Here is a 24170-nt window from a genome sequence, read left to right on the forward strand (position 1 = left end):
GGTGTGGGGGACCTTGTTCTCAAAGGGTCTCCCTGGCGACTAGGAATCCAGCTCATGGAAAACTGGGACCTAATTGGGAAGGACCCTACAGGGTAATCAATTGCAAGAGGCAAGGGTCTTACTACCTGGAAGCCCTGGACGGGCGGAAGTTAGAGCATCCCTGGAATGTGGAACATCTGAGGAGGTACTATCGCTGATAAGCGAGGGATTTAGGGAAGTCACAAAGTTACAGCTATGATTTGTGTGTTTGCTTATATTTACTGCTGTGTTTTTACTACTATTATGGTGTGTTACGAATAAAAGTGCATTAGTTCTTAAACTTTGGCACTACTTACAGACTAGCTTACAAAAGACGAGGCTATGTACTTAAGTATCTTAATAAGGCACTAGCTTATAGGCATGTGCCACGTTTGTGAGCAATGTTCATGTAATAATATGGTTTGAATTTCTTATGTATTTGATGCATAGATTTAGTTTCCATAAATACCCACAGGAGGGACAAAAGCCTAAGACGAATTGAAAACCTCGGACGCAAAAACACTCGTCCAAAGCTTTCCTTTAAATAGGGATAAAGCAAAGAGAAATAAGCTAAGGAACACTCGTCCAAAGCTTTCCTTTAAATAAGGATAAAGCAAAGAGAAATAAGCTAAGGCACACTCGTCCAAAGCTTTCCTTTAAATAAGGATAAAGCGAAGAGAAATAAGCTAAGGCACACTCGTCCAAAGCTTTCCTTAAAAAAAATGCTCGTCTAAGACTTTCCTTCAAATAAGTATAAAGCAAAAGGAAAAAGGCCAAGTCCCATTCGTCTAAGAAGGAAGAGTAAGCATTAAGGTATAGCATTCCAAAGACGATCACTCGTCAAGACGAGAAAACATAAACACTATGAACTTCTTGCGAGAAGTCGAGTAATAATGGCCTAAAGGACAAGCACAAGTAATGCAGTCATCATCATCGTCTTAAGTGGGTCGTCCATAAAAAGATAGACGATCATCCAACACTTAGAGCGTTGTTTGAAAGACAATTGCATAAATAATAACATATAATCTCGTCCACACAATATATAACAAATAAAGAAGACATTCTTTGGCCTAAAGAGGGTAGACGGCAACCGTCTAAAAACCCTTATAAAATAAAGTATTAAAAGGCATTGTGCATAAATTCGTCCAGAACACTCTAGACGAGGTAATTGTACTTGAATACATTTCAAATTCTTAAATACATCTTAAATAAAAAAAAATAAAAAGAGAAAGGAAAAAGGAAGAAAGCTAAACAACAATAACAATTTCTTCAAGAGGAAGGGGCATCAACGTTGGGGTCGTCCTGAGCTGGTTTGGTGGAAGCGTCGTCCTCGATGTTGACATCGTCTGAGCCTGTGTGTACGAGGGAACTTGTAGCAGCAGCAAGGTTGAGTTTAATGGTGCTAAAGTCAACTTCAGGAAAGTTGTCCATAGCGTCCATTCTAAAGTCCTCAAACCCTGCTGCGTAGTTTGTATCCATCAGGTCAGTGAATTCTTTGGACGCTTTGAATTCCTCCACTGCCTCGTCTTTAGCTTTCTTCAGAAGTAGACTCAACTCGTCGTTCTCCTTTTGAAGAAGTTCAAGACACTCGTCCTTCTTGGCAGTGTCGGACTTCAGCTCCCCTACCAAAGCCTTGAACTCCTCAGCCTCGTCCTTGGCCTTGTTCACCACCTCTGCCCACGTCCTACAGTCGTTTCTGATCTCTTCTATTCTTTTCTCTAGAAGGATCCTCATCCTGTCCATCTCTGTGGCCTGCCTGGACGCAGCTATGAACTTGGACATTGCCTACATAGAAGAATAGGAAGTTCAGATGATAGAAATAATATTAGGCAAACATGGACAAATCAAGACGAGGCAATGATGGTCACCTTGAAGAGATCGTGGACGCCAGAGTGCTCGAACTCTTTCAAGGACATGTTGTAGCACGCGGCTACATCCTCGCCTTTCACAGCCTCTTGGAATCGCTCCCAAGCCCGATCCTCGTTCTCCAATAAGTTAGTAGAAATCCCTTGAGGAGGCTGGGACGAGTCAGGAGCAGGAGACTTGGACGGAGTGGCACTAAGGGGTGTGGACGAGTCAACATCAACGACCAGGACGGGCGGTTGGGAAGGAAGTTCAGGCCTAGCAGTTTCAGGCCTGGACGACCCAGACTTAGCCTTCTTCCCCCGACGACTTGGCAAGCTAGCCAAGTCCACATGCTTGGACAAGCTTTTCCTTTTTTCTCCAGAGGCAGGACGAGGCTGGGGCTGAGGTTCAGATCTCGCTGCCTCGTCGATCACTTCCTTCCCCTTGTTTCCCTTCATGGTTGCCATTCCTGGAAAAAAAAAATGAAAAAATGCGAACACATACATACAAATAAATAATAATAATAAAACAAAAATGGAAAAGACATATCTTAAAGAGGAACACTCACGTCTATGGGTAGTTAGCTCGTGTGCTAAGGCGTCGACGGACGGTTCAGGGCCGAGTCTCCACTTGTGTAGACGCTTAAGGGTCACTAACGAGTGAAAGTCTCGTTCAGAATGTAAACGGGCCCTGTGGACGCGATCACGGTGGAACTTGCTCAGAGAAGGTCGTCCAACGGCTGGAAAGGAAAGAAGGAAGTTAAGGTTAGACCATCGTCCAAAGAAAAAGTACAATAAAAAAGAAACAAAAAAGAAGAGCATAACATACCTTCTGGACGAAGGTTCCCTATGTCTCCAGTATAAGGAGCAAACGAGTCTCTACCAATCTCAACAGGATGCCCCGCCCAAACCGAGAGACGAAGAAAAATTCCGTCTTCCAGCTTTACGTCGACGAGGGCAAAGACTTAATCCGCCCAGTCATTGCTCCCGGGCCGTGAATCGATGGAAGCCTCGAGATTGATTTATCTCGGGGAGGGTTTATAGCGGTACAAGAACTCGTCCACGGTGATAGGACGGTCCCCGTCAAACACCTCCATCCATAAGACTTGCATGGAGACAATTAGTCTCCATGCGCGTTAAGCCGACACACTCCCAAGCCCAGCCTAGTGAGCAATTCCCTAGCAAAGGCATTCAAGGGAAGTCTAAGCCCCCTAACGAGATAAGCTTCATGGACACCTATCCCAAAACGAAATTTGGCAACACCATTCACCTCGAGCCTAACCTAGGGTTTAGATCATCGTAGAATTTGAAACCAACTCCTAAGGGAATCTAACCTTCTCTCGTCCGTCCTAGAAGGAACCTCAGAGCACAACTATATACGGTTTCCCGTTCGTCCAAAGGGGAGGACGGCGGGAGCTCGTCAAGGTGTCACCCCGAGACCGTCCTCGTCCTAATACACTCCCCGAAAGGTTTCTCGCGGGAATCCCAAACACTCGGATGTGTATTCCTCAGTTGTGTGACCACTACTACTACTACTGGCATTACTGGAAGTATGACAACTAGAGTCGTCGTGATACTCGTCTATGGCCTTGACCACACTGTCGCTAGACGAGCAGGAGGCCATTAACAACGTCCTAACACTTAAAACGGAAAGCTAGAATGTGTAGAGAGATTACCTGGCTCTAGACGAGGGACACTAAGGACGCTGAGGATATTCTTAGACGGAGCGACGGACGAGAGTGTCAAAGCAGAAAATTTGAAAAAGTGAAAGGGGCATGAGAGGGAAACCACTATTTATAGGCAGAAAAATCTCGATAACCGCAATGACGGAACCAATTAGAAGGCGACACGTGGCGCATGCCTCGAAGAAGTAAACTAGTTGACTAACCCCCTATGGATGTGCGACACGTAGCGCGTTTTGAAATCTGTCGATGCGTTGCATAACTCCTGGACGAGGGGCAACTGATGTGGGATGAAAACACTCAGACCGTCCCTGGACAGTCATCACCTCGGCAGCCGTCCAGGAGTTATCCTCAGGACGAGGGTAACAGACAAGGCCGTCCAGAGGATGATAGCTAAGCTACATCCTTCGTCTAGGGGATGCGCGCGGCCTGCCCCGAGAGGACTCGTCCACATAAAGCTTCGTGGACGAGTATGCTACACTTGGAGTTATCAGGCACACTCAACGAAGGAATTACAGGACGAGGAGATCATACTTAGAAGAATCTCCGAATATAATGTGACAATCCCTTATCCCACGCATAACCGTCATGTATCCGTTGTGAAGTAGAAGTGTAACTCCTAAACGGTTATGGCAGTTACGTTTAATCCTCCTTGAATCCAGGAGAGGTCTTAATTTCGATAACCGTTCATGAAGGCACTATATAAAGACTAATTCAGACAAGGCAAAGGTATGTGAATTTTACTCCAAAAAAGTTGGAACTCCAAAAATATAGAGAGAAAAACTAACTTTGCCATCGGAGGGTTTTTGGCCAGCACCCCCAGTCACCTTTGATTCGCTTTTCTTTTTTCTTCAGGCCGCAGAGAGAGCAAGTGGTCCTTTCAAGTCCGAAGCATCCAGCCTACTGATCTTCTTTGCATCATCAAATTTCAAACTTGATTTTATTTTTTTCTTTAAGAAACTTTTGGTTTGATGGATTCCATGTATAAGTTTTTTTTGCACATAAAAGTGCTAAAAAAATAAAATATAAAAAATAAAAAATAAAAAAGAAGAAAGAATGAATGAATGAAGAAAAAGACAAAAATTTTAAACATAATGTCTATATGACTCTAAATTGCTTTTACATAGGATAATCTTTTTTGTTGATAAATACATTATGCAGATACTATGTAGTGATGATATATTATATAAATACATAATTTTGAGTAATATTAAAGACTTCTGGTTGACCATAGTAAACAATTAGTGTACTAGCAAAAAGAGTAGATAATGAAAAGTTATTATTATTTTGTACTTATTAAAAATGTATTCCCCTGTCAATTTTATGTATATAGACAAATGGTTGATATATATGTGTGTGTGTGTGTGAATGTTCTTGTCCATACATATGAGCAAAATGAGTGGTAGAGATCATGAAAATTTGACAACTAATTTTTATTGTATCTATTGTCAAAATTTTAGTATGAAAACCAAATTCATTCTTAGTTTTTTTTAAAAAAAATATTGATTACATTAGTTGGTTTACATAATACGCATACTTTAAATTACACAAGAAATAAAAAAAAAAAAAATTTGCATACCAAACACCAGAAAACATTCTCAAGCCAATTTTTAAGATTGTTACCAAACACTGAAAAATGATATAATTTTCTAAAAAATATTTTTTGAAAAATGAACAATTTTTCAGAAAATGTTGATGCTGAAACAAACAGAACGGTTACAAACTGCTCTAATAAATTGATATGTGTAAAAAATGACACGTGCATTGCACATAATTACTTAAATAAACTTAACCCAATTAACTCTAGTTAACTACACCACCTGTTAAAAAAATAAAAAAATAAAAACTAAAACGCAGATATGTATTCTCTCTCTCTCTGGCTTCTCTGTAAACCAGAAACCTAATCCCTCTCTATTTCATCGACTTCTCACCACCAGTGACCCCCTAATCGCCATCTACACTTACCACGTGAGTCCCTCTCTCTCTCTCTCTCTCTCTCTCTTATTCCGTTCTGCATTTATTTTTCAATGCCCACCAACTGTTTTGAAAGAATGTCTAAATCAACATGCTTTCATTTTTCACCGTTGTTATTGATTGAAAACCTTTTCAAAGGTGATTATGACTTTGTTAGTATCATGGTGGGTTAACCACTGAATCTGTCTTATTAATCCTAATTTTATTTATATCTTTTCTTTGGTTTAGTAAATGAATGAATATTGGCATCGGTGGTGTTGTATCAATGCATATTTTTTTATTTTTATAGTGGAAACATATAAAAGGGATATGTTTAAAAATTAGTAATAAGCTAGGTTTTGATAATGTTACTCCAAATTATTCTAGCTCAGGTACAAATAATTGATATTGTGGATTAGGATATCAATTATTTTTCACCATTATTGATTGAACTTTTTTGTAGTTTAGAATACACATTGCAAATGTTTAAATAAGAAAAAAATCTCAAATAATCTATGATTAAGGAGGCATATATGTGATTGAATTTCAAATATTGGATAAGGTTTTGATTGGTTTAATGGATATTGTTGTAGAATGGGTCGTATAGTGGCTTCAAGGGTGCAAAAACTAAATTAATATCTGACTTTGGGAACAAACTAAATTCATGTACACTGAATATACACTGAAAAATGTGAATGAAAGGCTATTGGTGAGAATGGGGAAGACTCAGCCTCTAAGTTAAAGGTGAAAGGTTTTCCTTTCCAGAAATCCTACACTATCTACAGAGGCAATGATATTGTGGCTCAGGTACAAATAATTGATAAATGTTGCTAGCGTTGAAAACTGAAGCCTCAATGATTAAGATTTTCTTCGTGTTCTGTGGAATTTACTGAAAAAAATGCAACAAAGATATATTGCTTTAAGCCTGCTCAGTAACTTTGCGAAACCATATTTTGTTATTTACCAGAGGTTTAAGTACATGTTTGGCATGTGTGTTTTGTGTATAGACTAGAAATTATTGAAGATTTTTAACAACAACATACATTTGATGACTGGACAAAGAAATATGTACTTAGTACAAACTTGATAGCATTACTCAACAATCTTTTTTTTTTTTTTTTTGTTGAGAGCTCAATAAACTGCTTAGTTAGCTACTCTAAGATAAGATACATGACTTTTGCTTTATGTTATGAGCCTTTAAACCATGCTTTTCTTTTGTGGCCTTAATTTATCTTGTTGATCTCTCAACTTGAATGGTTGAACTAAATTACTTTTGCTGGGGAATTAGTTATATGTATAGGTTACAAAATGACATGATTTTCAGGTCTTGTTCGTCTCTCAATAAATTCATCTAATTTCTAATGCATGACTTTTTTATTTTCATATTTATCATGGATTATCTCATGCTTCGTCATCTTGTCATTCCTTAAAATTGTCTCATATATTTCTTAAGAGCCACTAGTTGCTGCAATGTAAATATTGTAGATTGGTTATATTTTTTTTCTCTTAATTTTATAATTACAATTTTATTCATTGCGGTTTTTAACATAAGGCCTCGCTCTAATGTGTTGATGCAGACTAGGCTCATGTACAAGTTGCGGCAGTTTATGCTAAAAGGAATAAATTTCTACTAATCATATATCCTGGATCTGATGATCATGCTTTGGTTGCGGGCATTGGTTGTAATATTTCTAGATTGAAGATAATAGAATGGTTGTAATATTTCTAGATTGAAGATAATAGAACGGTTGTAATATTTCTAGATTGAAGATAACACTTATGATAATGGACCCTCCATAGTGCTATGTTTCAAGAATTAGTCATGGTTGTATTTAAGCTACAACTTCAGTAATAAAAGGCAGCAAATATTTTCCATTTAAACTATTCTCTTCTCGTCTATTAACTTTTTAGAGGGTTGTCGCCTCAAATATGTCTAATTCCTTTCAAACTCACCGATTCACAACACATAGCCTCTGGGGTATAGAACTAGACCAATTCTGATTAATCTACAAACAAAAAATTGATAGATTCTAGAGGATTCATGCAGTTATATGATAAAATAAACAAAATAAATTAAATAAAAATCAAGCTTCCAATAATCTGCACCAAGTCATGTGCGCATAAAGACAGCATTGTAGTTTGTATGAAAATCAATAAACAAAAACAGGGTTTTCTTGGTTTCCTATCAAATGTAAACTAGGAATGCAGAAAAAGTGGTACCATTTTGAACTACAAACTTTATCTCTCAAAATAGCTCAAATAATTCAGCCTAAACTGTAAATATAAATAACTTTTTTCTCTATAAAGTTTATATCAAACAATAACTTAATGCATTTCAAATGGTCCAACAATAAGAAACAGTGATCAATCTGCCAATGGTTTGATAATAAAAAAGCCAACTTTAATCTGTCAATGGTCTAACAATAAAAAATATTAAAAAGTAAACAGCTTGCCAATGGTTCTGCCAATGGTCTAACAATAAAATAAAAAAAACCAGCTTCAATCTGCCAATGGTCTAATGATAAAAAAATACTAAAAAGTAAACAATTTGCCAATGGTCTAACAATAAAAAATTGTCTTCAATTTGCCAATGGTCTAACAAAAATAAATAGTCTTCAATCTCTAACAAATAAATTTGCATAGTCTTCAATCTCCATCCATAATTCTTGCACCCTAACTCCAATCTATTTAGTGGTTTTGCCAATATGATGCTTTTCTTGGATAACATCAGAAGTAGCTATTGAAACCTGTAAATAATAGCAAAGAATAATTGTCACAGACTGTAAACAAATTTATGTGCCTACAAGATTGACATATTATAGTGGAATGTAACATATCTTACTTTATTTAGGCTTCCAAGTGATTCAACTTGTCTCGCCTCACAATCTTTTTTTTGTAAGCCACTACCATGTTTTTTAGCATGTGTTGTTTTGCTTCGAGATTTACCATTTTTCTTCTCTAATGCAGATTTCAACCTTCTCTTTGGATGCTTAATAGTAGGTTTTGTTTTAATCTTGCATATGCTATCACCTTGTAAAACATCCGTAGTAACATCACCATGGACCTCTATGCAACTTTCCATATTATTCGAATGACATTTTTTTCTAATCTCTTGCAATTCCTTCATTAATTTTTCAAAACATTCTTTGGCATGTTCATACATTATCTCATTCTCTGCTGCAAGTGTAGAAATTTCATGAGCATTGTGACTCAAATAAGAGTAGCGTTTTCCTATTGACTCTTGAGCCTTACCTTTACTATCAATGCCATGATAGTCCTTGATAGAACCGGCATTTGCATCTTGTGTCCGTCTTTTCAATACATATTGGACGGGAAGTATCTTAACATTTTTATGTTCAAGAAGTTTCAAAGCATGGGCATACAGAATTCCTACAAAGCTGAACTTCTTGCAATTGCATTCCACTGAAGTAGTTGAGGCTCATATTTAACTAGGTGCTCATGAATTCTTTGATTATATTTGACCTTGTATTCTGTGATAGTATCAGATTTATTAGCCTTGTAAATAGTACAATCAACAATTTTCATATATTCATCTTGAAACATTTGAAACATTTTTGGGGAGTACAGCTCTACAACATGTCTCAACATCTTTACATTAGATTGTAAAATCAGTTTTGTTTGGCTCATTTTGAACTCTGCTTGTAGTTCTTGATGTCTCTTATCAGCCAAAACTCTAGAGTAATGTCCTAAAAAGCACACAAAATCATGTTTTGGTTTCAAGTATTTCTTCAACACATTGTTTATTGACTCACTACGTTGGGTGCTTTTCATATCGGCAGTGAACATATGTCGACCATATACAATAGCCCATTTTTCTTTCACATCAAATATACTACACAACCATTTATCATCCGTAAGACCATATTCCTTAAGCATATAATCCCATGAAACAAGCTATTCATCTTCATCTTCATACTTATATAAACAATCACTAAAATCATTTGCAAATTGCTTAGATGAATGAAATACATGATGCAGATTCTTAGCAGCATTCTGATAAAAATGCCATACACACAAACGATGATTAGATTTAGGAAATACCTCTGCTATTGCTTTAGCCATTACAACAGATTGATCTGTAAGTATAGTTCTTGGTTGCTTTCCTGACATTGCAGTTAAAAAAATTTCAAACAACCACTTAAATGACTCTATAGTCTCATCATAAAGTAAAGTTGCACCAAAGATAATTGATTGTTTGTGGTGATTAACCCCAACGAATGGAGCAAAGGGACGATCATATCTATTTGTTGGATAAGTTGTATCAAAACAAATAACATCTCCAAAGTTCCCGTAATCAACTATTGATCTAGCATCAGCCCAAAAAATGTTCATGATTTGACCATCATCATCAACTTGTATTGAATAAAAATAAGATGGATCTGCCAATTGCATCTTATGAAAGTATTCCATCATAGCAAGTCCATCTCCTTTCCTCAAAGCCATCCTCGTCTCATTATGCACATGATTCTTATAGTCAACATCCATAAACCTAAGATTTTCACGATCCCCAGCTTGCATGTTCAATAATTCAATGGTTTGTTTTATTGATATTCTAGACCTCTCTGCATCATTTGCAATGGCTTTTTGAGCAAGTGAAAATTTTCTCTTCGCTCTTAACATATGTTTCATTGGTGAAGGAGCAAACTTATGATTATGTTGGCTGTGAAAAGAAACAACATGTAACATACCATCCTTTTGAAGATGACAGGTCATCTGTGCTAAACAACCTGTTTGTGAAATTGGGCAACGATAAGATGCATTTTCGCGACGTTTGTCAAAAACTCGTTCACCCTCTTTTGAGCAGCTAAATGTTCTCCTTATAATTTGCCCCACGTTTTCTCGCTTTACAGAATGTTTCCGTACACTAAAGCCGATTCGGTGAGCATATTCTTTGTAAAATTCATATGCACTATCATCACAATCAAATTTCATGCCAATTGCTGGAGTATTTGATTTATTTGGACTTCTAGGAGTAAAAACTACTTTAGCCTCCTCTTGTTGATCAACTATCGAACCAATAAATTCATCTTCCAACACAATTTCTGGTACTTATACAATTTCCTTGCTATATCTACTTGGAGTATTTGATTTGTTTGGGCTTCCATGAGTAGGTTCTACTTGAGCATTCTCTTGTTGATCAGCTATGCAACCATTCAATTCATCTTCCAATAAAATGATTTGACTAGAATCCATCATCTATAGTCAAGATACACATTCAAAATCAAATTAGAAAAAAGGAAAATTTTTATAAACAGTATTAAAAAAATAGTATTCCAATATTTAGAACCCATCAAAGAATACTCTCAATTAATTACTTAAAAACACAACATTTTTAGAATGTCTAAGTCTAGAAGCCTATATAAAGTTTACTTACGCTTAGTTGCTTATATATTTGAAAATCAAGTCAATATGAACAAGACAGCAAATAAAACCACAGTAAAACCACAAATTCAATATGAAAAAGGAATACAATTTCTACAACTCAGCTAAATTTAGTATCACAAAAACTACAATAAAACCACAGTACAAGACAGCAAATAGCAGCACTATTACATACTAGAGAAGAAGAAATACACAAATTCATTTTTTTTTTATACGTAAATTAAGCAAGATTTGGTCACTTATAAACTATAGCTAGCAAATCCTCTTCATTTTTGTAAGGAATCAAGGTTATCAATGAACAATCAAACTAAAAGGCTACTCCATGTATAAAGGATCAAGAAAATTATTGAACTGTGTCAAACACATGATAATAAACAGGTCAGCACCAATTTTTCAAAACCTAATGGATAATTTCAAATTTAGCTTGCAAAGAAAGAGCATTCACTGACCATATACCAGATTTGCAAAATGTTCTAACCTAACATCAAGTTCTTCCTAATAGTTGAATAATTTAATCCTCACAAGTAATAAGATGTCAAATTGCAATTAATACTTCCTCGTTATGTATACAAAATAACAAATCATCATTGAGGTTTCAGTTTTCAATGCTAGCAACGTTTATCAATTAAAAGTTCAGTGAGCCACAATATCAATTATTTGTACCTGAGCCAGAATAATTTGGAGTATATATTATCAAAACCTATCTTATTACTAATTTTTAAACATATCCCTTTTATATGTTTCCACTATAAAAATAAAAAATCTACATTGATACAATGCCCTCGATACCAATATTCATTCATTTACTAAACCAAAGAAAAGGTATAAATAAAATTATGATTAATAAAGACAGATTCAGTGGTTAACCCACCATGATACTAACAAAGTCATAATCACCTTTGAAAAGGTTTTCAATCAATAACAATGGTGAGAAATAGAAGCATGTTGATTTAGACATTCTTTCAAAACAGTTGGTGGGCATTGAAAAATAAATGCAGAACAGAGAGAGAGAGAGAGAGAGACTCACGTGGTAAGTGTAGATGGCGATTAAGGGGTGACCGGTGGTGAGAAGTCGATGAAATAGAGAGGGATTGGGTTTTTGGGTTTACAGAGAAGCCGGAGAGAGAGAGAGAATACGTATCTATATTTTAGTTTTTCAATTTTTATTTTTTATTTTTTTAATAAGTGGTGTAGTTACCTAGGGTTAGTTGGATTAAGTTTACTTAAGTAAGTAATCATGTGTAATGCATATGCCATTTTTTACACATGTCAGTTTATTAGCAAAGTATAGAAAACGCGGCTATAAAGTAACAAAAAAAAAAAAAAAAACTGAATGATAATTATAACCTGCATCTCCAGTTTCCCACCTACCCCTTGCTTTCATCTTCTCTTTCTTTGCTCATTCATTTTTTTGCTCCTTTCTTCTGCAACTCACAGCAGGTTTTTTTTTTCTTTCTTTCTTCCTTCCTCACTCCAACACAACTTTTTTTTTTTCTTTGCAGCTACTTCTTCTTCTTTTTTTCTTCATTCTCAAGCACACTGATTTGTCTATAGATCTGGTTTTTTTTTTTTGTTATTTTATGTTTATTTAGTAAGAAAATGGAGGAAATGCTGAAAATTTTGAATGAAGTGCATATTCTAGCAATATTTGTGTCTGTCTTGATTTGGACTTGAGTTTTGATTTTGAATTTTTTGGATCTGTACTTAAATTTGTGCTATTGTGTTGTTGATATTGTGCTTATGTTTAATTGGGTTGGTGTTCTTGAGTTTGTTCTTTTGTGTTTTTGAACTTGTGTTTTTGTGTTCCTTGAATGGATTTAGTGTTAGATTTGGGTTGGTTTTGTTGAATGAGAGAAGATTTATGGGTTTGTGTTCTTATATTTTGGAGCACGTTGTGCTTGTATTGTGAATATGTTGAGTTTGATTTTGAATTTTTTGGAAAAAAAAAACCCAGAATTTTTTTTTTTTTTTTTTTTTGTTTTAAAGAAAACCTATAGCCACATTTCAAAATTGCAGCTGTAGGAGGCTTTAGCTGCGTTAAAAACGCAGCCCAAACATGGTCTATAGCCGCGGTTAAGAAAACGCGGCTATAGCCCTCGTTTCTTGTAGTGAAAACATACTGAAAATGCCTAAAATACTCTCCCTCTAATTAAGGGGAGAAATCGATTGATGTCATTCAAATAACCCACAAGATGCATTTTATTTATATTTATTACAACTGAAAAAAAAAAACCATCTTCCAAAATTCTCAACACTTTTTTGATGGCTTATATTACTGTTACCTGAATATGATTTTTTTTTTTACATCTACAAAATAAACCATTACGAGCGGAGTCTGCATAACAAATAGTGGTGCATCAGCGGGTTTGGAATTTGGTATCATGGGATCAATGCAATGTAGTACTTGTACATCGCTATTGTTGTTGGTATGCAATGCAGCGGTCTGAAAAGCACTAACACCGTCCAAAATCTAAATGCAAGGGAAAAGAGAATTCGTAAATTTGCATTAGAAAGGGGGACCACGGAGAAAGCCCCAGTGTGGAGCACATCATATGACTCTTCTTTTAGCTTTTGGCATTAGGAAAAGGAGAGTGGTCCTTCTCCTTCAACAATCACATAATCGATGGTAGACATCAGAGTTGGAAGAATCATACCAAACCATTTTCTCCAACTCATCTCAGTAGAGCTTATTATTATTTGGTTTTCTATCCTATGGTTTTTATCCCAGCCTGAGGGAGAGAGTCAGAGTTCCTCTCTCTAATCATCATCAACTTGTATCCAATATTCTTTTTTATTATTCCATTTGTCTAACCTAAAGCTAGAGCTTTTTATTCTCTATGAACTTCTTCTGTTGCATTATTTTCACTTAAATATTCAGTGAGAGAAGGAGAAGCCTTGATCCCATGAAGATTCTCATGCGGCCATAAACGTCTCAATAAGTCAAAAATCAATATTGTGATATATGTAGTTAACATTTTGTCTTTATGCCGGAATTATAGCAGTCGAGCTGAAAGAGGTGGCCAATGGCCCAAAGTTGAGTTTCCTTTTTATTTTATTGGTTTGTGTATTTTGAGATTATATATATATATATATATATATCATTTTCATGCGAACAAAAGGAATTAAGAACATAATTTCATAAATGAATTTAACGTTGGGCTTCAGACTAGTTTGATACATATGGCTCATTCCATAACAGCCATCTGTCTTTTTATGAAGTCGGAAACCAGATCTATGGTACATGTTTAAACGACGTGACAATCCTTACACTATTAGATCTAGAGAATAAAATTTAAACAATAAAATGAATGAAATAAACAAGACTTGAAATGGAGATAATCCTTTCCACACAAGTATATTGATCAAAACTTTCACAATTTCCCAAGAACAAGCTTACAAGTTACAAAAAGAACAATTTGCTTAATTTTATTCTAATGGAATATTACAAATTGGGGATCAAGGCATAGAACTTGAAATGCAAAAGATGCTTAATAACTTAAAAGTGATAAGCAGAGATGACTTCAGTAACACCAATAATCACTTTGGATTTCATCATCAAACTTCTTCTTTAGCTTTGGATGCTTCTCAAATTTGCAGTCATGGTATTGATCTTTTTCTGTTAAGTTGGCACACAAACCAATACAAATCAAAATGGTGAGAGAGACATGGAAAATGGGTGATTTTTTTTTTTAATAACTAAATCAATGTTTACCTTCATCTCTTTAAGTTCTGCAACCTCCTTTCCTAATCTTTCAGACTCCTTTAGAGATTTCTCTTCAGCTTCTTTCAGCTCCACCAACTGCAATTCAAAATATATTGAACTTCATTAGATGTTCCCCAAAATATAAGATTTTTCCCCCTTCCTTTTACAGTAGCTGGATAGTTTCTATGTAGTAAGAACACTAACATCAAGAATTTCCTGCAATCATTGAAGTCCCTAATGGAAAAGTTTACCCTAGTTAGACATGACCAGAAGCAGTGTCATCAGATTCAAAGACATTTAGACCTTTTTTAACCCCTGTTGATGTTGATTTTTCATGCTTCCTAGCAGAAGATAAACAACATCAGAATCTTTCTTACAAGAATTTGTCAATTAAGGTGTTCCAGATAGAAAAGATTTTCTTGATTTCAGTTTCTCACAAGATATGACTGGAAGTCATCTTGTCATATCCATGGACATTTGGATATTCTTCATGCCCTCTTGGATGTTTCATTTTCAATTTTGCAAATCAAAAAAAGTAGGAGCAGTTCCAGACATTTGTCGAAACAAAGCACAGAGAAAGAGAAAAAAAAGGATCCTTTAGCTTTAACAGGAGAATAAGAGGAGTAATGAGAACCAATAAAAAAAAATGATTGCGGCCCTTACCAAGACATCAAACTTGGTTCGTAATGAGGAGTGATGGCATCTACATACTTTGGGATCTGAATGTCTGCAGATTAACATATGTAGTGCCAAAATCAAGCTAATATAGAGTTAACAAACTAAAGGAAATAAATAAGTGCAGAAAGCAGATTGATCAACCCATCTACCACCATAAACCGTTTAATTATACTTGTTTAATTCCAATGAAGCAATTATTGGACAAGGCTGGGCAATTCCCAAAAATCTTTTCTCTACTGCCATTATCTTGGTCTTTTCTTTTTATGTAACTAAATAAAGTTTAATTAAAAAAATGTGAAAAAGATGGGTGCAATCCTAGTACATAGGATGTATACATGAGAAATTACCCAAAAAAATAAAACAAAATGTAACTTTAAATATTCTGATATGAAGCTTTTCCATATGTGCAAGATTCACCCATTGAGCAGAGATGAAGTTAGCCTTATCAACACCTCAAATCAACACAACAGTGAGTTTTATTATTTGGCACCTAAACTATTAAAGGAATGTTTTCAATAGAAATTATTTGTTCTTGCATTACTCCACTGTTTTTCCAAAAATAATCCTGCAGGTACATACAATCTAGAAGAAAAATATGAGTGACTTGACTAGAGCATGTCTTTCTTTTATCAATTGATATGTTTTCAAAAACAACTAAAATTCAATAAAAAAAGCTAACTCTTATAACCACAGGCTCCCCCTTCCCCCCCCCCCCCCCTCCCAAGAAAAAGACCTAGCACAGAAGAGAAGGAATGGAATTATCTCTGAAAAAGAAAATCTTGTTCTCTTTTACAAGTATATTCCGCACTTCTGCAGATAAAATTTTATCGTTAATCTAGAAGTAGTTCTTTTCTTTTTGAGAGGGGAGTTAAAAAATATTTTCAAGAAAAAGAAGTTATTGAGATGCTGAATTTTAAAGAAAACCTTACCAAACTATCAATACTGAATTCAATTTTTGAAGAGCTCTATATGTTCCCTACAGTCACACATAGACATAGTGCATGCAGATAAGTTCTAGAAGGTTCACTATTTTATGATCTATGACCTGAAATTTCTTGTGCTTTAGGAAGATGCAAGAAAAATAAACAAGGATTGGATGCATTCATTCTTCTAGAAGACTACAGCTTGGAAGTAGTTTCCTACTACAGAGAAAAGAACCTAAGTATGAAGACTTTCGCTCAAACAGACTCACCCATCTCATGCTAGACGATAATGAAAAACGTTATATGAAGAATATGTTGGAAATAAAACAAAATATTGATGGACCTTTCCTCAGTTACTCTCACAAATATCCACACACTACTTAGTGTGTAGAAGAGACTCACACTAACAAATTAAATAAAGAGAGAGAGTGGAGAGGGAAGAGTTAGAACTCTTTAAGGTTTTGTATTTCTCTTCAACTCTTGCTCAGAACTTGACGGATGAATGGGTTTATATAGTACACCATCCAACCTTTAACTCTCACTACATTTATTTTCTAACTCTTACATTCATAAATCTCACACATAACTTAAATAAACTTCCCACTACATTAACTTATGAAACTCACTTATTTATGAAGGATTAATTACAAACAAGTTTAACTTCTAACAGAATAAATATAATTGGCACATAGGTAATGTATAATGCAAACTATCATAATTCCCACGAGAGAGAGAGTTTTTTGAGGGCCACACCAAGTGTTGGGATGGGCAGGATGTTGGTTGAAGCACCAGTGTCTACCAAGGGTCTCTTGATCTAAGAAGCTCCCCAAAAGACAATAACATATAGTGGTCTTTTACCATCAACTGTTCGATTGGCTAAGTCTCTTAACGAAAAGGTCACAAAATCTCTAGTCTCTAGATAAGACACCTGCAATAAACTTCCTTTAGAAGTAGCAACTCTCTAGCTTCTTTCCACTACTCGGGTTAAGGCCTGTGCTGCTTCCTTGTAGCCAACGACCTAAGATCTATCCCTTCCAGAAAGGAATGAACTTTATCATCTTGCTGTATTCTCAACACCATTTCTTCATCTTACATGGTGGGGGTGTGGAGCTGCTACTAGCCACACTCCCAGCCTTTTCCCTCATAGGATCTTCACATTCCATAAAGAAAGTCATGGCAACCTCAAGCATGTGCATCCTTTGGTTTGCATGCTTTCCATTCTTGATTACCAAATCTCCCTTGGCCACCATCTTATGGAAGATATTCCCTAAAGCATAGCAATACATGGTGTGATGGCCACTCCTACGGTGATACCTACAGTAAAGCTCACCTTGCTTTTCTTCTTCTATTGACTCACGTTTACAAGCAAGTAGAACCACCACTCAATCCTTCACCCAGGCATTTAGGATGCTATACAACTCTTCAGCTGACACAAAAAGGGGGAAGGAATACAACTTTTCTCCCTATTTCTGCCCTTGGTAGCCTTTTTCGTCTCGTACACCACAACTGCTTCTATTTTTTTGCTCTCCTGCTTCCAAGAATGTCTAGACGCACGGGCGATTTGTGAAGTCGAATTCTTGGAAGGCTTCCTTACTGACATGCTAGTCCTTCTAGCGAATTCCACTAGTTTAGTGAAACTAGGGATCTGCAAATTCTCCAAATAAGGGCGGTATTCATATAACCCACCAGCAATACAAATGTCTACCAGTCTTTCTTCCTCCACAGGGCAAAGAGAGGTATCTGAATCTACGAATGTAGTCCAATAAGCCCTTAGAAACCCTCTGCTTCTCCTGTTGCAGATCTGAAAATGCGAGCTTCTCATCCAAAGCAAAGAATTTTTTCATGAACTGGGTGGCCATGCCATTCTAGATTAAGACTGATCTTAGTGAAAGGCTACTATACCAAGTAAAAGCTTGACCTTTAGGGACTTAGAAAACTCCCTGAGTCTCAACTCATGGTCACGAGAATAGGCAGTTAGAGCATCTACATACCTCTTGATATGCTCTCTAGCGTTCCTATCTGTGCCATCATATTTGCGAAAGATGGGAGGTGTGTAGTTGGCAAGATAGGGATTTCTAGCCATCTCCTCAAGATAAGGAGGTCTTGTGTCAATGTAAACAAAACTCTTCGCCTTTTTGGCCTCAAGCAGAATGACTGCAATATCCTCCCTAGTCAAATAGGGAGATGCTTGAGGCTCATTGGACTGTTGTGGTGCTCTCTGCTCTTGAATTGGAGGTAGACCAGATTTGACCTTTTAGTCTCTCCCTGAGGTGGTTGGCCTTCTTGTGGGGTTTGAGGAGTATATGTCTTCTGACGCAAAGATTGAACTTCTACCCACATGGTGGCTTGAGAACGTTGAGGGTCCTCTATGGCCGCAACAAGCTCTCAGTTTCTGGGCTACCTGACCTATTCAAAGGACTCAGTGCCTTTAGTGTGCATGGAGACATGATCCACGCTTGCTTCGACTTGTTGTTCTTCACTTGAACCTGTTTGAGCTGTTAGGATTAGTGCCCTTAAATCCTATTGTATGAGGCTATGTATGATATTATGTATGACATTATGTAAGCCATGATGTATGACTTAATATTGTGGTTAATAAAGTCATTTTATTATTATCTAAAATAATGGTAACATGAATATGGGACATTATCATATAGTCCATGAGATGCATTGTATGTGATTTATGTGAAAAGTCACAGAAGATGTAAATCACAAGTTCTTTGTAAACTCAGAATTTATAGTTCGTAGTCGGTGATGAAATTGGGCATTTCATCTGCGAAAACTATAACGTGTCAACTAAGATGATTTGTCTTGATCATGGAAGTGGAAACTTCTAGTTGATATGTTGGTATGTTTTAAGAGTTAAAACATATTGAACAGGACCAGATTCTGAGATTTATTATTCTCCTAACAACCTCAAATGAATAATAAATCTCACGACTTCTATTTGCATGAACTCTTAATCCTGAGAGAATAATGGACCTGATCATGAAGTGTAGGTTGCTTTGATATATCAAGGAGTGAGACCTCGAAGTGACGGTCAAAACCTCGCATGTTGACCAGCCACATTTAGTGTTGATGGAACATATATTCTCAAGATGGAATTCATAGTCTCTTGATGGAGATATAAAATATTTCTTGAGATAAGTTTAATGGGTTCGCTTATTCAGAGTTAGGCCTAACCACTTTAGTAAGAAATTACTAAAGTATATATTTATGAAATTCAATTTCATAAATATATAATGAATAACTTTAAAGAATTAAACCAGTAAGTCTTTAAGGATAAGATGTAGTAATTTACAAAGCGATGCTACGTTTATGACTTTGTGTTACTACGAATATTTTATGAAGGGGTTACGTGTTTAATAAAGTCTTGGGATATAATTTATTAATAAGGCCTAGAGTGCAATTATATTTATATAGTGGTATTAAATATAATTAATGGTAACTTTGGACTTGTCAAGAGTTGACGGAAAAGCCCAGGCGTTGGGTAGTGTGCTTATTGGTCCTTTTGGTCCCCACTCCACACACTAAAGCTGGGTGGAAAGGCCCGATAGGCCAGATTAGATAATCCGTTAGTTATAAAGGGAGAAACATACAGAATTTTTTATTAGAAGAAATTAGAAAAGAAAAGAAACGGTGTGTGAGAGATGTGACACACTTTCATTCTCCTTTGAAAAGGCGATTGAGAGGCCGTACATCTTGGGCGTAAAGTGGAATTGGAGTGAAGATTAAAAGTGTTCAAGTGCTTCTAATCTTTGTTTTGAATTTCTCCACAAAGGTACGCTTATCTTGTTCTTAAATTCTGAAATTTATGTAGCGACGTTATCAATCATGAATGAATGAAATCTACTCAATTCTTAGCTGTGGGTTTTGCATGAGATGCAAAACCAGAATTTTTCCTTCAATTGGTATCAGAGCCAGGTTTTCATATCATGATTGTATAGCGTGTGATTGAATTTTGGAATTTAAGAAAACCGTTATCTTTGTGTTTTATAAATTTCTGCATAAAGATATTGTTGCATAAATTTTGTGTGTATTGATAAATATATGTGATATATTGTTATGCTTGTGCACGAATGGGTCATTGATTCTATAACCATTAATGAAAAAATATTCATGGAATGCGTGTATATATATCACCAAGTGAGATTGGTTGTGCGGTCATTGATTAATGCCAAGGAAACAGTTATTGAATTTCAATAACTGTACGTGCGTTTCCTTTTGTTAACGCACGGCAAACAGTTATTGAATTTCAATAACTGTATGTGCGTTTCCTTTTTGTGAAATTCACTGCCTGGGTTCTTAATTCCACGGTTGAATGGTTTTTTGTCTATTGCATGGTTTGACCAATTTCCTTGCATGGTTGATGATGGCCCACGGTTGATGCATCTAGTTTAATGGCTTGACATCATGCATCCACTTTCATTTATAATAAGACAAATGAATTGTTGATGGCCCACCGTTTCTTTCATTTAAAATGGGAATTGTATCTACTTTCATTTAATGAATCAAAGCCTTCTTTCCTGGATTGTTTATATACATATATTAATTTTTATTCATATTATATTATATATATATATATATATAATATAATATAAAAATTAATATGTAATATATAATTATTACATCTTTTATATATATAGTTATATACGTTAATGCTAGTTTAATGAAATTTATTCCTAATTAGATTAGGATTATTTTTTTTTCACGTGTCTAGCATTATTATGGTTCTTGACCTTAAAAACCTTTATTTTAAAATATCTAGTGGGAGAGAGATACAAGGGTTGAATCTCACGGCCTCCATTGTTGATTCATTGTAGTGTGAAATATATACTTTGTCTTTGCCTCGAGCTTAGCATTCCATGCGGAGAGTATTTATTTCATGGTCCTACAAGATTGAATTTCTTGGTTTATAGTGGTTTGATAAACACCTTGTCTTAGCTTCGAGCTTTGCATTCCATGCGGAGGGTGTTTTATCATGGTACTACAAAATAAGCCTGTTAAAGGGATGAGATGTGGTTACACATGATTCTAGACAATGGTATACACTAGACTAAGTATTTTAGTATCCTCTATGCTGAGTTCTTACTATTATTACTTAGATGCTAAATGTAAAACGGCATATTATTAGTGTTTGATAAGAGTTGTCATGATAACACTAATAATGAGAATAATTCTCAATCAATCATAGTATTTTATGTTCACTCTATGCTGAGGGATATTGAATATGAGATTGGATTGTCGTTGCATATATTATTTTATGGTTTTATTAAGGTTCCATATTATATGCTTTTATGCTAAATTGATAATGTCCAATTTACTTATTATATTCATGTTTATTATTTTCAGATTTTGTCATGACATCATTTAGCCCACTTGTTTCCATTCTTAACCAAAACAAACTGACTGGATCCAACTATGTTGATTGGAAAAGAAATTTGGACATTGTTCTTACTGCTGAAGAGCACAAGTATGTGCTTACTCAACCATGTCCTAACTTTCCTTCATTAGATGCTCCTCTTGAGGAAAAACAACGATATGATCGTTGGCAGAAATCTAATGAGATGGCCAAGTGTTACATCCTAGCATCTATCTCAAATGTTCTACAGCATCAAATGCAGGATGTAGAACTTGCTTCGGACATAATGCATAGTCTGAAGGAGATGTTTGGTGAGTAAGGCCGTTCTGCAAGGCAAGAAACCATGAGGCAAATTTATAATACCAAAATGGCTGCAAGAAGTTCAGTGAGAGAGCATTGTCTTAGGATGATTGCTAATCTGAACACATTAGAAGTTTTAGGTGCCGACATTGATGGAGAGTCCCAAGTGGATATGATACTAGATCACTACCAGAATCATTCAAGGAATTCAGACTCAATTATAATATGAACAAAAAGATTTATTCTTTGTCTGAATTGATGAATGAGTTAGTGGCGGCGGAAGGCATCCTTGGTACTTCTAGTGTTGAAGCCAATGTGGGTGAAGCTTCTACTTCTCAACCTAAGTCGAAAGGCAAGGGTAAGAAGAAGAAGAAGAAGGACTTCACTAAGAAAGATGGTAAACAAATTGCCTTAGGGGTTGCCAAAAAGGGAAAGAAAACCAAAGGAAAGTGTTTCCATTGTGGTGAGAAAGGACATTGGAAGAGGAATTGTCCAACATTCAAGGCTGCCAAGAATAAAGGTATGAAAAGTTCATTTCTTCTTGAAATATGTTTGGTACAGAATCATCAGATTCTGGTGTGTGGATTCAGGTTGTACTAATCATATTTGCAATTCTTTGTGGGGTTCCAGGAGACCGAAGTTGAATGAGGGAGAACTATTTCTTACTTTGGGCCGATGGGAGCAAGAGTCCGGTTGAAACTGTTGGAGTGTTTAATTTGTGTTTTAAGTATAGAGTTTTAATATTGGAAGACTGTTTGTATGTACCTAATGTTCGTAGGAACTTAATTTCTGCAACTTATTTAGGTAAACATGGATATTGTATTATCCTGTAAGACCATGTTTTAATAAAGAAGGATAAAGTGTTTATGCAATTCGGCAATATTGTGGATGGTCTTTATATTTTAACTCCTGATAAGCATGAATTATACAATTCTGAATTAGATAGTAACTCTCATGTGAAATCATCAAAGAGAAAGTTTCCTTTTACTAGTGATGCATATCTATGGCACTTGCGTTTAGGTCATATTAATTCAAGTAGGATTCAAAGACTAATCAAAGATGGACTTTTACAGCCCATGGACTTTGATGATTTTCCAGTTTGCGAATCTTGTTTGGAAGGTAAGATGACCAAACGACTTTTTAATGCAAAGGGTAGAAGAGTCCAAGATTTGCTAGAACTAGTACATTCAGATGTATGTGGTCCTATGTCAATCCAAGCAAGAGGTGGCTATGAGTATTTCATTACTTTCATAGATGATTACTCTAGATTTGGTTATGTGTACCTAATGAAACGGAAGTCCGAAGCCTTTGAAAAGTTCAAAGAGTTTAGGGCTGAAGTTGAAAATCAATTGGGTAAACACATAAAGGCCATTCGATCTGATCGAGGTGGCGAATACCTTCTTGGTGATTTTAAGGATTACTTGACTGAAAATGGGATTATATCCCAATTAACTGCACTTGGAACTCCACAACAAAATGGTGTAGCAGAAAGAAGGAATAGGACTCTTTTAGATATGGTTAGGTCCATGTTGAGTTATTCGACTCTACCAATTTCTTTTTGGGGATATGCCTTAAATACTGCAATGTATCTTCTGAATTTAGTACCTTCGAAGTCTATTCCTAAAACACCTATAGAGTTGTGGAATGGGCGTAAGCCTAGCATGAGACATCTCCACATTTGGGGTTGTCCAGCACATGTGTTGAAAGGAAAGTCCGACAAGTTACAGTCTAAAACAGAAGTGGTATTTTTTGTAGGGTATCCAAAAGGAACAGTTGGAGGTTTATTCTATAGTCATAAGGATAATAAAGTGTTTGTTAGCACAAATGCCAAATTCTTGAAAAATGACTATATGAATAATTTTACTCCTAGAAGTAGAGTTGTCTTGGCTGAAATGAATGAACCTGTAGTTGAACAACCAATGGATGAAACTAGGGATGATGTGGCTGTATTAGATACACCACAAGATACTACTTATGAGATGTCTAGTACACAGGTGCCTCGTCGTAGTGGGAGAATTGTTCGGCCTCCTATAAGATTCATAGGTTTGGGAGAAACTTATGAGGCTATCTCAGAAGAGGCTGAATCGGATCCTTACACTTATGATGAAGCAATGAGTGATATAGATGCACATCATTGGGTCCAAGCTATGAAATCTGAATTGGATTCTATGGATTCCAATCATGTATGGGATCTTGTAAAGGCGCCTAACGGCATTAAACCTGTTGGTTGCAAATGGGTTTACAAGAGAAAGAGAGGGATAGATGGAAATGTTGAAACCTTTAAAGCAAGACTAGTGGCGAAAG

The 24170-nt window shown here is 35.9% G+C and overlaps 1 protein-coding gene and 1 long non-coding RNA gene across 3 annotated transcripts; one reads left to right on the top strand and one right to left on the bottom strand.

The window, feature by feature from the left end:
* The first annotated feature begins 5372 nt into the window (after positions 1 to 5372).
* LOC142607126 (uncharacterized) lies at positions 5373 to 7378 on the top strand. Its single transcript, XR_012839242.1, has 2 exons — positions 5373 to 5512; positions 7075 to 7378. It is a non-coding gene; the product is annotated as an uncharacterized LOC142607126 (long non-coding RNA).
* Positions 7379 to 7505: 127 nt separating this feature from the next.
* LOC142607125 (protein FAR1-RELATED SEQUENCE 5-like) lies at positions 7506 to 11973 on the bottom strand. 2 transcript variants are annotated; one of them, XM_075778548.1, is made up of 4 exons: positions 11928 to 11973; positions 10207 to 10714; positions 9560 to 9621; positions 7506 to 8244 (listed from the first exon to the last, which is right to left on the bottom strand). In XM_075778548.1, the coding sequence occupies exons 2-4, from the start codon at positions 10448 to 10450 to the stop codon at positions 8182 to 8184; spliced, it is 369 nt and encodes a 122-aa protein (XP_075634663.1). In that variant the 5' UTR covers positions 10451 to 10714; positions 11928 to 11973; the 3' UTR covers positions 7506 to 8181. The 2 variants fall into 2 exon arrangements, 1 of the variants encoding a protein (XP_075634663.1); XR_012839241.1 differs by lacking the exon at positions 9560 to 9621.
* Positions 11974 to 24170: the final 12197 nt, after the last annotated feature.

The sequence above is a fragment of the Castanea sativa genome, chromosome 8, assembly GCF_040712315.1.
Source record: "Castanea sativa cultivar Marrone di Chiusa Pesio chromosome 8, ASM4071231v1".
NCBI classification, from domain to species: Eukaryota; Viridiplantae; Streptophyta; class Magnoliopsida; order Fagales; family Fagaceae; genus Castanea; species Castanea sativa.